At 46.5% G+C, this 15,524-nt stretch overlaps 1 protein-coding gene across 8 annotated transcripts in view; it reads right to left on the reverse strand.

The window, feature by feature from the left end:
- Positions 1-15,524, reverse strand: part of LOC135902820 (uncharacterized) — a 225,092-nt gene that overhangs the window by 44,573 nt on the left and 164,995 nt on the right. For all 8 annotated transcript variants that reach the window (XM_070532433.1, XM_070532431.1, XM_070532434.1 and 5 more), the window contains 2 exons: positions 11,775-11,931; positions 1,311-1,387 (listed from right to left, as the gene is read on the reverse strand). In XM_070532433.1, coding sequence (XP_070388534.1) covers positions 11,841-11,931 — 91 coding nt within the window. In that variant the 3' untranslated portion in view covers positions 1,311-1,387; positions 11,775-11,840. The remainder of the gene's footprint in view (positions 1-1,310; positions 1,388-11,774; positions 11,932-15,524) is intronic.

The raw sequence follows: 15,524 nt of genomic DNA on the forward strand, positions 1-15,524 counted from the left end.
TCACATATTAGTGGTCTAGTTGAGAGCCATGTATAATGTATAAATTGTGTCTGCTTTAGTTGTAATATCTGGTACAATTTGTATAATTGTGATATCGTTTTTCATTTTCGAGTTACAGAGTTGTATGCTTTATAGTTTAGTTTTCTGAAAACTTGCGATTTTCAACAATCCTTATAAAAATATTCATGGGCTAAATCAAAACTTCGCCACCAACAGTCACTGAATTTTAACTTTCTTTTAAATGCAACAAATAACATCAAATTTGGTGCAATGATGGCTGAGAAGAATGATTTCTCTTTTCCTATATTTCGACAGGAACCACCGAGCTAAAGTTTCCTCTTAATATCCGAAATAAACCCAGATGTTATAAAACACGCCGTCATGGAGGGCCCTCGATGAACGTTCACCTGCTAAAAAATCATTTAACGCACAAGTAAATCCAACCTCATGAGCGTTTTCGAATTTCGCTCCAGTCAGGGAGCTGCTGGGATTCTATCCCACGACGTTGTGAGGATGAGCAGAACAACATAAGCACTGAGTAACCACGACGGGTGCGGACTATCATGTTACCGCATCCTGGTAAACGCTAAGACACGGCACTACACCAAACGCCATCGTATCTGCGTAAACTTCGAACCTGGCGAAACCCCCAAAAGAAGAAGGCCTCATCAAATCGAGCCTGCAAAGATTATTGTCGTATAGCACGAGACCGACAATAAGCTTGAATTTAGGGTTGACGCGCCGATGCATCGCTCCTGCAGTCGGATGCACTGACAGGCAGTGGCGTAGCCAGGGGTTGGCACCCCAGGAACGGTGCCTGGCCCTGCGACGCCCGCAGTTTCTGCGTTAGTATGAGGCCAGCTAAGCCCTTTCTAACCCAACCTCACCACCCTTCTTTCCGAAAAATATTCCTGGATAAGCAACTGCTGACAGGAAGATACGTTAAAAAGCAGAGGCCCGACCGAGACCTCGCTTGAGCTCTTCTATAGCCTTAGAAAGAGCACCAAACAACGGGCACTTTACATTAAAAATCTTGCAATTGTGCATGCGTCAACAGAGTGGCAATATTCCTTATTGATAACAAACAATTAGTACATTACGTCATTTCAACAATTAATAAAGTACATTGTGAAGCGTGAGAAACGATGTCGGTCTCCACGAATTATCTTATTATCAGTCTATTAGCTCATGTATAGACGCAAACATGTCCCTTAACACATCAATGCTATTCAATTTCATGAATACTATTCATCATTGCTATTCATCAATTTAACCACAAACAAGGCAAAACAATTAAAATAACCACTCACGGTATAGCAGAGGCAGGAAGGTCTTTGCTAGGATTGATGGACGCGACCCGCTGTTCCATCACACCCAGGACGCGTTTCTGGAACAGATGAACGAACGCAAGAAATGACGCATTGTTCTTTATGCTGGACGCTAATACACGCGACTTCGCAGTCTGGTGTGCAGCAATGGCAGTGTTAGCTTCGCGTCAGGAAGGAATCTTGCGTTGGTGTTCACTGTAATAAACGAAGGCCTCCTGCATAGTCCACCAAAGCGTGTACTCGTCCAGAAAACGGAAGGACGTGAACTACGTGGGTGTTCTAGCACAGAGAAAGCGCACCAACTCTACGTTCCGCAAAGCACTGCACACCGAACGCGAGATTCACGCCGTCGTTCCCCCGCACTCGGTGTTAAACCACGCGGCCTCGCAGGGGAGTTGTGTGTTTGTAAATTGACACTAACGCGCCCAAATGTTATCTCTCGTAGGAAAACCACAACACAAGCAGAGCCGAACAGAAATCCTCGTTTCTCCCAGGGCCAATTATTTCCCTCTGTCAGATTCAGTAATATTGTCAAATCTGCCACGGCAGCAAAAAAGAAAGCCGGCAGATCCCACACCCTATGTTTTGCGAAACAATGTGCGAGGAGCCTACCAAATTGACAAAAATATCATGACAGCACCGAGACATGGGTGGCTGTTTCATGACCTACATGACACGCATGTCGCGACATTCATGTCATGGCCTATCATTTGTGTTCGTCATATACTTTTGTCATACTATGCCAATTTTGGTATATAGGAAGACGTAGGCCTCTGTTTCATGACCTACAACACAAGCATATCGTGACTGTCATGTCATAACCTATCATTTATGTTCGCGATAAACTCTTGTCATACTATGCCAATTGTGGTACATAGCAAGTTAACAAAGCGAGCGTGTGAGCACTAAGACGTAGGCGTCAGTTTCATGAGCTACTTGACACACATGTCATGATACTCATGCTATGACCGATCATTTATGTTCATCATACAATCGTGTCATACTGTGCCAATCTTCATAGATACGAAGTTACACGAAACGACCATGAGAGCGCCATGACGTGGGCGGCTGGATAGATAGAGTCAAAGTGGCAAACGTTCACCAAGAAATGCTTCGCATTAATAGAAAGAAGGTATACGCTTAAAGAGTCGGAGCTCAGTCAAGTTACACGCATCATGCCTTGCGCATGTATAACTTAATAATAAGGTGGGATGAAGGGGAACTGAGGGGCTTCATTTTCTTAGTAATGACCACTTCAAGCCAACAGGCGATGAAGCCATGGAAAGAATCGGGGAAATTACCTGTGGTTTAAATTGGAATGTGGAAAATAATAAAAAAGGGAAATTAAAGTAGACGAAAAGATCATTTGTCGCCGGTGGGAGCGAAACGAGTGAAACGCACGCGTAAAGCGCGGCGTGTGTATCTATATCCACTCTGACTTGACGTATCGAATAATACCAGAACGCAAGGTAACAATTGACAGTCATGAATGTAAAGCGATAGAGTGATTGGATATACCATTTTTTGTTGTCCACAGACCACCATCTGCTCATTTCTAAGATTTCTTGTCCTTCACAGAAGCATTGTTAAAAAAAGCTTCTCTGTTAAACCTTCAAACCGTCATATCAGTGTAACATCAGGTAGCCCAATGCATAAACTTTCAAAGGGATTTTAGACATGCATAGATGTTGCAATGTAATCAGTATTTCGACAAAAATAGCACTGACTATTGAAGCGACACTTGAGCTCTGTATCACAATTTTGATTTTGATAATGCAAAAGCAGGTGCTCTAACATGAGACATAAGTGACCATTTCTCAATATTTGTTTTCTACTTGGCAATCCAACAGCGCGATCAAATGAAGAACAATTGGCAAGAATTTTTTCCGAGCGTAATGTCGAAAAGTTTGCTAATCTCTTGTCAAATTTTAAGTGGACTGCTCTTAAGAAAGCGACTAATTGCAATAAGTGCTATAATATTGTTACGCATGAAGAAAACGAAGACCAGTGAACGTGCTTGCGGTCCCGGGTGGAGGAAGGAAGAAGAGGACGACGCTCAGTGGATAAACCAGCTGACCGCTCTTGCGCTCACCTCCGCGACTTAAAGTAAACGGTCCCCTTCATCCGTAAGCGTTACAAACGGTCTCCTTCGCACGCAACAAAGTGGTGGAGGTGCGGGGTATCGCTCACAACAACGGAACCATCACTGCCGCAGCTTCGTCGAAGCCGTCGACTTGCCGGCCTCCCGCCATCAGCCGTGACCATCTTCGACATGCCAGAAGAAGGAGCCACTCCGAGGGCAGCGCCTAGCAGTCCACTGCCATACTACCGAGTTCCACCCACCTTCGGAGGCAAAGCGGGGGAAGATGCCGACGAGTGGCTCGTCCACTACAAACGAGTGAGCAAATCCAACGGGTGGGATGCAACCGCTCAGCTCACCAATGTGGTGTTCTCCCTGACCGATACCGCCCTCGTGTGGTATGAGAACCACGAGGACGCGCTTACGACGTGGGAACATTTCGTGGACGAGCTAAAGGCTTGTTTTGGGGACTCAGTCGCCAAAAAGAAGCGTGCGGAGCAGACACTGTCTCAACGGGCGCAGCTACCAGGTGAGACATGCACAACATATATCGAAGAAGTATTAAAGCTGTGCAAGGTGGTCAGTGCTCGCATGTCAGAAGAAGATAAAGTCGAACATTTGCTGAAAGGAGTGGCTGAGGATGTATACAATTTTCTAATTGGAAAGGAGAGCCTCAGTTCTGTGTCTGACGTCATTCGGCACTGCAGAACTTTTGAAACGCTCAAGATGCGTCGGATTGCGCCAAAGTTTGGTCGATTGGCAAACGTGACGACGGTTGCCAGTGTGGACACGAGTCCTTGCCTCGACCTTCCTTCCACCATCCGACAGATCGTCCGCGAGGAACTTTCCCGCCGCGAGGAGTTGCATTCAACTGCTGACCACCATGGCGTGTACACGTCACGTGAGTCTATGACGACGCCACATTCGGCCCCTTGGCAACCGATGGTTACCGCAGCGGCCGTAGAGTACAGCGCAGCCCCACAGCCGAGGATGACAACACGCCCTCCGACTCCGCGCTATGACCAACGCGCTCAACGCACGCCTACTCGACGCCCGATGTATCGTCGTGACACACGCCACGAACCAACCCACTACACGCGGGAAAATGATAATATCCGCTTCGTCGACGAACAACCAAGGTTTCGACCTCTCCCGCTGTGTTATTCCTGTGGTGTCCCGGGTCATATATCGCGGTTTTGCAACCAGCGTATGACCACGTGGTATGGCCAGCCCTCAGAGTTTTCTCGGCCCTCCGAACGGTCACACGCTGCCCCGTGGCCAGCACACGTATCATCTGGCGACGAGTATTGGCTCAGCAGCTCCCGGAATCGCTCCCCGGCATCTGACAGGAGTTTGACACCCCCACCGCAACGTCGTGCTCCCCGTTCTCCCTCACCGCGGCATCGCACCACGTCCCCTTCGTCACCGGAAAACTAGCTAGCGCGGCCGATGGAGGTGAGGTCGCTGGAGACGTGCTACTGACAGAAATACCTCCTGTGTTGATGCTGAAAAACAAGGTGCGCGTGCTTGTAGATAATGTCCCTGTGATGGCTCTGGTGGACACAGGCGCAACAATTTCCGTCATGAGTGTCTCGTTTAAACACGTGTTAGGGCGAAAGGTTTTGTTTAAATGGGACGAAGGTTCAAAGTTCTGTGGAGTGAGTGGTGAGCCATTGCGACCTATTGGTGTGTGTAGTGCTGACGTATTTTTGGGAGGCCATGTTATTACGACAGAGTTTGTAATTATTCCTCGGTCGACTCATGATGTTATTCTCGGCATGGACTTCTTGCGGGAGTGTGGTGCTACTGTCGACTGCCGCACAGGAAAAGTATTCTTAAGTGGTAGGATTCCATCGGGACTCCTGGAGAACCCTGTAGATCGCGAAACTGCACTGTGTGTTTGTGGTGATACGGTCATACCTGCATCATCTACCGTTTGCGTTCCCGTTATCTGTTGCGGCGCCGATTCCGACTGCTTCGAAGCTACCGTAGAACCGATGCACTTCAACTGTATGAAGAAGAATGTGTTGGTGCCACATTGTGTGGTGTCGATCAAAGGTGGACGCACTGGCTTATGGACCGTAAACTGTTCTAAGGAGCCCGTTATACTATCAGATGGCATGAAATTAGCCTTCGCCAGGGAACACGCGTCCTTATCAGTGGCCGAACTTACAGATGTGCCGGAAGAACCTGATGGCCACAGTTCGGAAACGGCCCTTTTGTCGATGGTAAATAAATCGCTCAGTACGAGTGAACGCCGAACGTTAGTGGGTGTGCTTTCGAAGCACGTTTTGGTATTCGACTTTGCGCAGAAGGACAATATACCTGCAATCCCTGCGTCTCGGACGCGCCATACCATCAACACGGGTTCGGCAAATCCGATTAGACAAAAGCCATATCGTGTCTCACCATCAGAGCGCCAGATTATCAACGAACAAGTGCAAGAAATGATTAAAAAGGGAGTCGTACAAGAGTCAGCAAGTCCGTGGGCAGCTCCAGTGATTCTTGTTAAAAAAAAAGATGGATCTTGGAGATTTTGCGTCGACTATCGCCGTTTGAATGCTGTAACAAAAAAGGACGTGTACCCACTCCCACGTATTGATGACGCAATAGACTGCCTTTATTCCGCCTCTTACTTTTCCTCAGTAGATTTACGATCCGCCTATTGGCAAATTCCGATGCATCCTGACGACAAGGAGAAGACTGCCTTTGTAACCCCTGACGGGCTCTTCGAATTTAATGTGATGCCATTTGGATTGTGCAACGCTCCGGCAACTTTCGAGAGATTTATGGACACTGTATTGCGTGGCTTGAAGTGGAACATCTGCATGTGCTACCTCGACGACGTCGTCATCTTTAGCCGCACCTTCAGCGAACACAACTCGCGTCTGGATATTGTCCTGAACTGCATCAGAAACGCTGGTCTAGTGTTAAACTCTAAGAAATGCCACTTCGGAGACCGCCAAACCCTTGTGCTTGGGCACCTCGTCGACAAGGATGGCATCCACCCTGATCCCCAGAAAACAGCAGCCGTTGAAGCGTTCAGTGCACCGCGCTGTGTCAAGGAGCTCCGTAGTTTTCTGGGGCTTTGTTCCTATTTCCGCCGATTTATTCCTAAATTCGCCGACGTTGCGTATCCGCTGACATGCCTGCTACGGAAGGACATCCCCTTTGAGTGGACTCCGGAGTGTGACTCTTCTTTTCGTCAGTTGAAGTTCCTGCTGACGTCACGACCGGTTCTTCAACACTTCAGTCCGTCAGCTCCGACAGAACTCCATACAGATGCCAGTGGCATAGGTGTTGGTGCCGTCCTAGTTCAACGCTACGGTGACCGCGAACACGTGATCGCATATGCAAGCCGCTCATTAAGTAGGCCCGAGCAGAATTACACTGTGACGGAACAAGAATGCCTCGCGGTAATATTTGCGGTTCAGCGGTTTCGTTCTTACCTGTATGGACGCCCCTTTACAGTCGTCACCGACCACCACTCATTGTGTTGGCTTGTGAATCTTCGTGACCCTTGTGGCCGCCTTGCGCGCTGGGCGCTCCGACTGCAAGAATACAGCTTCACCGTCCCTTATAAGAGTGGTCGACGACACGCTGATGCGGACTGTCTCTCGCGTATGCCACTTATTACTACGGACTGTGACGCCGACGACTTCGATCCCTGGCTTCTGTGTCGCCGCGTTTTCCAGACGTCGACTGCTTCAAAACCGAACAGCGAAAAGACGGTAAATTAACACCGCTCTTCACCACTACGACCGCCTCGACGACAGCAAACCATTTCTGTGTACGTGATGGACTCCTCTATAAGAAGAACTTTTCCAGCACTGGCGCACGTTTTCTCCTAGTGGTGCCGGAGAGCCTTCGCACAGCGATTCTGAGTGCTATGCACGACGACCCTACGTCTGGCCATCTAGGTTCGTCGAGGACGCTCTACCGGATTCAGGAACGCTTTTATTGGCCTGGAATGCGACAATCTGCTGAGACGTATGTGGCCAGCTGCATGCAGTGTCAGCGCCACAAACGGCCATCTACTGCTCCAGCAGGTCTTCTGCAGCCGATCCCGCCTCCAAGCACGCCTTTCCAACAAGTGGGCATTGACTTCGTAGGCCCATTTCCAAAATCAGCCAAGGGAAACCGTTGGATAGTTGTTTGCGTCGACTACCTCACACGGTACTGCGAGACGGCGGCAGTGCCCTCCGCAACTGCCACTGACGTTTCAACATTCCTACTGCAATATGTGATCCTGCGACATGGTCCGCCTCGCGTGATCATCAGCGACCGCGGACGACAATTCACAGCAGACGTCGTAGAGGAGCTGCTTCGTTTGTGTGATTCCCACTTGCGTCACTCGACACCATACCATCCACAAACGAATGGGCTTACGGAGCGCACCAACTGAACAATTGTACACATGCTATCTATGTACGTTTCATCCGACCACAAGAACTGGGATGACGTACTGCCTTTTATCACGTACGCGTTCAACACCGCCAAGCACGAGGCCACCGGCTATAGCCCTTTCTTCCTGCTGTACGCACGGCCACCCCGGTACACCATCGACACTGTTTTCCCCTTCTGCAGTCACGAAAATCCCACTGTCGCCGAGACTCTCTGCCTCGCCGAAGAAGCTCGTCGTATTGCTCGTTTGCGCACTTTGGCATCGCAGGACAGATCAAAAGCACGCTACGACATTCGCCACCGTCCGGTAACCTATCGCCCTGGTGATTTAGTCTGGCTGTGGACTCCAGTACGGAAACGCGGGTTATGCCAAAAGCTTTTGGCCACCTACGATGGACCGTTCGTGATTATTGACAGACTCACGGAAGTCACGTATAACATAGCTCGCCTCACGGCGAGTGGTAGAAGAGCTGCCAAGACACAAGTGGTCCATGTCGCCCGCTTGAAATTGTTCACGTCACGACACATGGATTGACTCGCCCGGCGGGCTTCGTCTGCGACGAGAGGAATGTTACGCATGAAGAAAACGAAGACCAGTGAACGTGCTTGCGGTCCCGGGTGGAGGAAGGAAGAAGAGCACGACGCTCAGTGGATAAACCAGCTGACCGCTCTTGCGCTCACCTCCGCGACTTAAAGTAAACGGTCCCTTTCATCCGTAAGGGTTACAAACGGTCTCCTTCGCACGCAACAATATATTCATATCTACACTTATGTCTCTATATAGCCAGTGTTTTTCACCCAAGGCTCGAAAAAAACAGAAAATTTCGGAAATCGTTGATAACTACTGACCTATACGAAAGGATTAAATTTCGCGAACGCATTTTCCAATTATTCTGAAACACAAAAGCTCAAAGTGAGCTGCATGAATATAAAAACACGCATGACAAACTAAACAAAGATATCAAAAGAGCTAAAGCTGAATACCATATAAATAAATTTCTCAGTATTGACGACAATCAGTCTTGTGGGATACTTTCAAGGAAAGAGCAAAGAAAAACCAACAAGAAAGGTTCATTTTGAGAAACCTTATGCCTCTGAGAGGAAGAGACCAAACTTGTTCAGCAAGCACATTCTTACAGCGGGTTCCTCCTCAGGTGTCCCGCTTGATACAGCGTGTGAAAATTGTATTGCTGCAAACTATCTTTCAACTGTCTTCTTCAGCAGACCAACATGAAGTGTAGGGCGCAGAAATGTCTATAAAAGGTAACGAGGGTTGCAATGTGGGCTTGTTGGCAATGCATCTTCAAGGGGAGTACGGTAGCGCGATTAAAAGGCGGGACAAAAGAAGACACATATGGACACACACAGCCCTAATTCCAGCACCAATAAAGCGCTGTGTGTGTCCCTGTGTGTCTTCTTTTGTCCCGTCTTTTAATCGCGCTACTGTACTCCCCCTGAAAGGTTATTCCGCCTGTGCCCTGACGAAGTTAACCCAAAACCACTAAATGTGGTGAGTGGTTCCATGCCTGTGGCGCACATCTGCAGCCTTATTTTGACAACAGGCGAGTTTCCCAACAAAATGAAAAAAGTAAGAGTTTCTGCCCTTAATAAAGAAGGGTCTTTTGACAACTTAAACAACTGCAGACCGATTTCTATCCTCTCTGTATCCTCAAAGATAGCAAAGCACATCAGTAGCAAAAGAATAACAGGTTTTCTTTTAATACTCGCAGCATAATCATGAAGTATCAGTGCACCTTTTGTAAAAATGAATTGGTGGAAGTAGTCTTTCTTGGAATTAAAGAAGCAATTCACGAGAACATAGAAGATAAGCAAATCACACTAGGTATCTTTTTAGACTTTAGAAAGGCGTGTGAATGTGCGCAACATGAACTCCTCTTACGTAAACTGCTCTTTTACAGTATCCGAGGTATAGCACTTGAGCTAATACAAAGCTATTTAACTTCTAGGTCACAGTTCACGTAATAAGTAATGTCGAATTGGAGTTGGAAACTATTAAATTTGGTGCACCCCAGGGATCTACTCTCGGACCTGTATTATTTTTACTATATATAAATCATATTATAAATATTAAAGGACGCAAAAAGTTGGCGCTTTAGGCACATGATACAAATGTATTTTTCTGAGGAGTCAACATACAGAAAGCATGCGCAGAAGCAAATAAATGGCTTAAAGATGTAAATACGTGGTTAATATCAAATAAAATGGAAATAATTACAGAAGCATGAAAGTACATGTTGTATAGGTTGAAAGGACCAACAAGTGTACCAGCCTTACCTTTGGAATTTGAAGCAGTACCTATCTAACAGTCATCTACGATACGATTTTCAGGAGTCGTGCTTCAAAAAAAGATTATCATGGTCTCCACACGTGGACACGTTAAGAACCGACTTATCTATAGTCATTGGCATGTCAAATAAACTAAGATCAGTCTTCCCGTGTGAAGCCGAAAGCAAAATCTATTATGCCCTTGTGCACTCGCGTCTGACCTTCTGCTTCCTGGTATGGTCTGCGACAACCGAGACAATGCTTCATTATCTTTTATCGTTGCAAAAGCGAGCTATACGGACAATTGGAAACGTCCCTTTCACTGAAGGCATTGCGTCGTACTTTACCAGATATAGCATACTTCAGATGAAACAATTGCTAAAACAAAAACTATTTGTGGAAGCCCTACACGAATTCCGAGGAAACAGAACGAATTTTCGGGAAACCTGTCGTGTTAAACAGTATCCATGTGAACAACGACAGAGCTCAACAGTGAAGATCAGATCACGCACAAATTATTGTTTACAGAGGCGATCGTCACAAATACCAGCGCTCTTCAATAAGTACCCTGACCCCCCCCCATATTACACTTAATAAAATCTAAAACCTCATAAACACCATTCACGAAGCAAGTTAAAGCCTTATTTCTATTGGAGCAGATGTGAGAATTTAACCCCTGAGCCAATTATCGGTATTGGTCTTGTGTACTGCATCGTTTAGTTTTTTTTATTGTGTATTAAGTGGATTTATTTCATTACGTGTATGCATTGTGTATTAGGTTTGATTTTCAGTGATTTCGATTCCGTAAAATGAACTGCATATTTCACTGCACTTCACTGTACTTGTATTGATCTATTGTATCTGCATCGCCATAAGATGTGTAATCATCTGTATATAAGATTTGCTGCCTACGCTGTCAGGGTGGCATAGCCTTGTCAGGCTCTTTCCGGGCATCTTGCTGGGCCTGTTCAGTCAATTTGTAAGAAAGTGTCTTAGATAAGAAAGAAAGAAAGAAAGAAAGAAAGAAAGAAAGAAAGAAAGAAAGAAAGAAAGAAAGAAAGAAAGAAAGAAAGAAAGAAAGAAAGAAAGAAAGAAAGAAAGAAAGAAAGAACAGACTCAAGGAGGTGTGCTGAAATTAACTGTTCGCCGGGACACACAGAAGCCAGCCGTGAAAATATTTGGTACGAACCATGCAATAAGCCGTCTTCCTTTTTGATGTACCCTAACTTACGTATTAACCATTGTTATGGCAGAGAAACGGCATTAATGATTTATCAGCTAACCTAAGCCAGCACTTATCAACACGCTCGTGGACTTCGAGGCCAGGTACGTGGGTGCGCATTAGAAACGTAACCAACATTAATTTTTCACTGCGTCACATTCAAAAAGAGGTATAATCAGTTGGATTTAGTAATCTAAGCGCCTTGAAACATATCGGAAAGTAGCGAATACCATTTACGGCAGCTGTCCGCAAACTTGCAACGCAGCGTCGCTTCAGTAGCGTGATCAAGAAGGAGATTTTCTTTCTGGACAAAATGAAGTTTCTGTTGCATACATTAGAGCACTTATGGTGAACAGGACAAAATGAAAGCAATAATTGTTGTCAGAAGGCCTATATTAAATATTTCGAGAGCAGGATGTTCCCGATTTCTATTCTCATACCTTTGCAGCCTTACCTTATATGCATTTTCTTCGTTCTCCGTAACAAGCAGGGTGTAAGCCTGCTTCTCTGTGTCCAGGAATTACTCGACATGGTCGTCCCACAGAGGCTTGTCTCCGCGTTTCAGGGCAGCCCAAGTCCACGTGTAGCCCGTGAGGTCGTGCGGCCGCTTGCTGCGTATGTAAAAATGTTGTAGTGCAGAATAGCCCACTAATACTTCAGCTAAGAACTGCATCATAAAAATAAAATCTCTGGACGAGAGAATTCGGGCTGCAGCGCATACGGCAAGCATTCTGCCAGTGCTTTCTCATGATGCGAAACTTACACGATGCCAAGCGAACTTCATAGAGGAAGGGCTAAGAATGTAGCGGAAGATGCATGGTTTATTATATTTATAGACAAATTTCAAATAAGGAAAAGTAAAGACACTCGATGGCGGCCAATAATTGGGCATGTGTAATGAGACTAGGAAATTGGCAGGCAATGTATAGAGTCAACTAACATAAGATATAACTAATGGAAGATCTGAGGGAGAGGCTTTTTTCGCGCAGTGGACAGCGTAGACGTTGTAGTGGTAGTGATGGTGATGGTGATGAGCTCTAGCTAAATAATTGCTGAGTTACATCCGTTATGCAGTAATTGGTAACTGTATTCAATTACATATTTTAAAAAAGTTATTGTGATTGTATTTGGGTACATTTTCATGGAACGCGTACATGTCCCAACCTTGACATGACGCCGTCTTCTTTCGGTAATCATTAGTAGGAAACATTTCAACAACAAACTTTCTGGCACGTGCTGTTTTATTTGTATTTGGTGGCGTTAGCTTAACAAATACGCAGGAAGAATAATGAATTTCATATTGAGATGGCTATGTTCAAGTCGCTCTCAACGATAATTGGACAGGGTTAAGAAATCTGCAGACCAACCAGAGCAAATATGGAGGCTTTTCAGGATAGCATATATTAGAAGTGGCAAGGTGCTTCGGCTCCATGTGCACTCGGCAAAATTTGATAAACGCTCACAGGGACATTAACCAGACCGAGCACATGCAAATACTAGGTATCGAATTTTGTACCAGTGGTGTTTCACCTCACACGTGGTGAGACATTGTCAGTTCCATTAAAGAACAGTCGGAAGCAGTGACGGCGTCGCCACTGCCGCTGGCAGGAAGGGCTTTCTTCATTAAGAACGTATTGCGCAGTAAACTGTGGTTTGCTGCAAGGGTAGCTCTCCCGCCGTCACCAACAGTACGAGTAGTAAACACTTATTTTCTCATGGTTCTGGCTAAACAAGTCGCAATACGTAGCGCAGCAATTCTTGCGTCTGCCGAAATCCAGCGGAGGATGGAGCTTGCCGTGCATAGTTACATTCGGTAGGCTGTTGTGCACTAAGAGTACATGTGATCTACTTGATGATGATGAGTACCCTGGTAGGCCACTGCTCCTTTATAGGCTGGGCCATTACCCTCGAACGCTTATGCCGCAGAGTACAGGCAACTTGCTTCCGACGGCAGTAGCGCCAGCATCGCAGTATGCGGCCGCTGCGCGCTTGCAAAGCCAGCTTGTACAACTAAGAATTACAAAGTGGCGTGCGACACCAGTTTCCAGGCTTTGTGAAATGTTGTGTGAGACAGCTGTACCTCCACGGACAGCTACTAAACAAACATGGACAGCTGTGCTTTCACCTGATTTGCCCTCTCAAGTGAAGGATTTTCATTGGCAATATCAGTGGGGCATTCTACCTACAAGAGACAGGCTTGAACGCTGGCATATGGTACACTGTAAACAGAAAAACACCCAGATGGGCGTTTTTTGCTTGTCCTCTAGCGCATTCCCTTTTGTACATCTTTTTCCTCCCATTGAATGGGCGTACGATAAAACTCCCATGCCATGGGCATTAATTGGGCACAAAACGGGGGTACCGTAATACGCCCACTTCACCCCCTTCACCCCCATTTGACGGGGAGGTACAATGGGAGTTTTGTGAAGGAATTAAAGGCATTTTAGTTTAGGTGCGGCAAGCACGTAGCGAAATGCTTGGTGGCGCGGGTCCCACGCTTACGCAGCACCAGACGGAACGCCGCAGGCCAAAATGTCGAACGCCGGCGATCAAGGCTCAAGGGAACTCGTCCGTCCGTGAGCTGCCACCCGAGCAGGCGTCGCACCTGCTCGGAGCGAACGCCGGCGTCCGACACTGTGGCCTCCGGTATTCCGTCTGCTGCTGCATAGGCGCGGCGTACCGCCACAACGCATTTCGCCGCGGGCTCGCCGCACGTGGTCCAATCGACGGCACACGGCTACCGCTGAATCGACCAAGTCACGCGCACACGTGGTCCAATGGTGAATGAACCCGTCACTGCCCGTCTTCATTTTTTCCTTTCGCTGATCACAGAGCCCCCCTCGTTGCAAAGCTTTTATACAATCGTCCTATCGAAAATGCTAGTTACCGGAAGTGCCTCCGAGGCCAGCAAACGCCTTCGAGAGCAGTTGCTACTTGCTGAAAGGAAAAATGCACGAGACACACATTGACAGCAAAGAAAATTTATTAAACACCAAATGTAAGAAATATATGTTCACTTTCGGGCCCAAAAGAACGCAAATTTCTGCCCCAGTAAAATAATTGTCTTGATTTTAAAAAAGAATACTGTACATTGCAAGCATGCATGCCAGTTACTAGTATTCTACATGTCCTAACACAATGAAATTTGCAAATGAAAGAAATGCTAAGAAATCTTATCTCGTTTCATACTGAACTGTAACTACACAGCCATGTGTTTGAACTGTTACTTTGCACTGACACTCCACACTTTTGCACAGACTATATATTGAGCTTGCTTGACTAACAGCAAAACTCCACTTGGGCCTAGTTGGTACATAATTCTGAACTTAAACTTACAACGCAAACACCTAAGACGGACCACAAAAGGCAGATACGGCACACACTGGCGCTAACTGACAACTTCTTTATTTCTTTGTCATCGATGCATATATAAACCCTAGGCCACACAACCGCACAGACTACATTACAGAGATCTACCAAATTACCGCATAAGCAAACGTAGGAAGTCAAATGCAGATGGGTGCAGGGACAAAGATATGTCACTGATGCAATTATCGCCTTGCCTTTTTATGTGGTAGGCCTCTAAGGCAAGCTGCGCATGCGCATTCTTGCTTTTGCCAAGAATCGACGTCCTATCAAGTCGTGTCTCACAATTGTTGAAAGGGTTTCCAAGCGCAACAAGGTGCACTCCTCTACCTACATTCTTGTTTACTTTTTTGCGCATGTTCCCTGCGTGGTCCCTTAAATACATAAGGTCATGTATCAACTCAAGGGAGTTGCTTGCAGGCATAGTGTTCCTTTGGCTTTTTCTTCGCCGAACAAGCTTTTAAAGCTATGCTCACGCACCTGCGGAGAGAGCAGAGGAGGAGGCCAAATTCGGCATAGTGCTTCATACGTGTCGCGCGCTGTCGGCGTGGTTTACACCATTCCACTCTCATGTGGTAAGATATAGCTTGGCTAGATAGGGCATTGTGTCAATGAGCTACTCAGGGAACATGCGCAAAAAGTAAACAAAAATGTAGATAGAGCAGCGCACCTTGGTGCGCATATAAAATCTTGCAACAATTGTGAGGCACAACTTGACGGGACGTCGATTCTAGGCAAAAGCAAGAATGAGCATGCGCGGCTTACCATAGAGGCCTACCACATAAAAAGGCAAGGCGATAATTGCATCAGTGAGATATCTTTGTCCCTGCACCCATCT

Source organism: Dermacentor albipictus, chromosome 1 (assembly GCF_038994185.2).
Source record: "Dermacentor albipictus isolate Rhodes 1998 colony chromosome 1, USDA_Dalb.pri_finalv2, whole genome shotgun sequence".
Lineage (NCBI taxonomy): Eukaryota > Metazoa > Arthropoda > Arachnida > Ixodida > Ixodidae > Dermacentor > Dermacentor albipictus.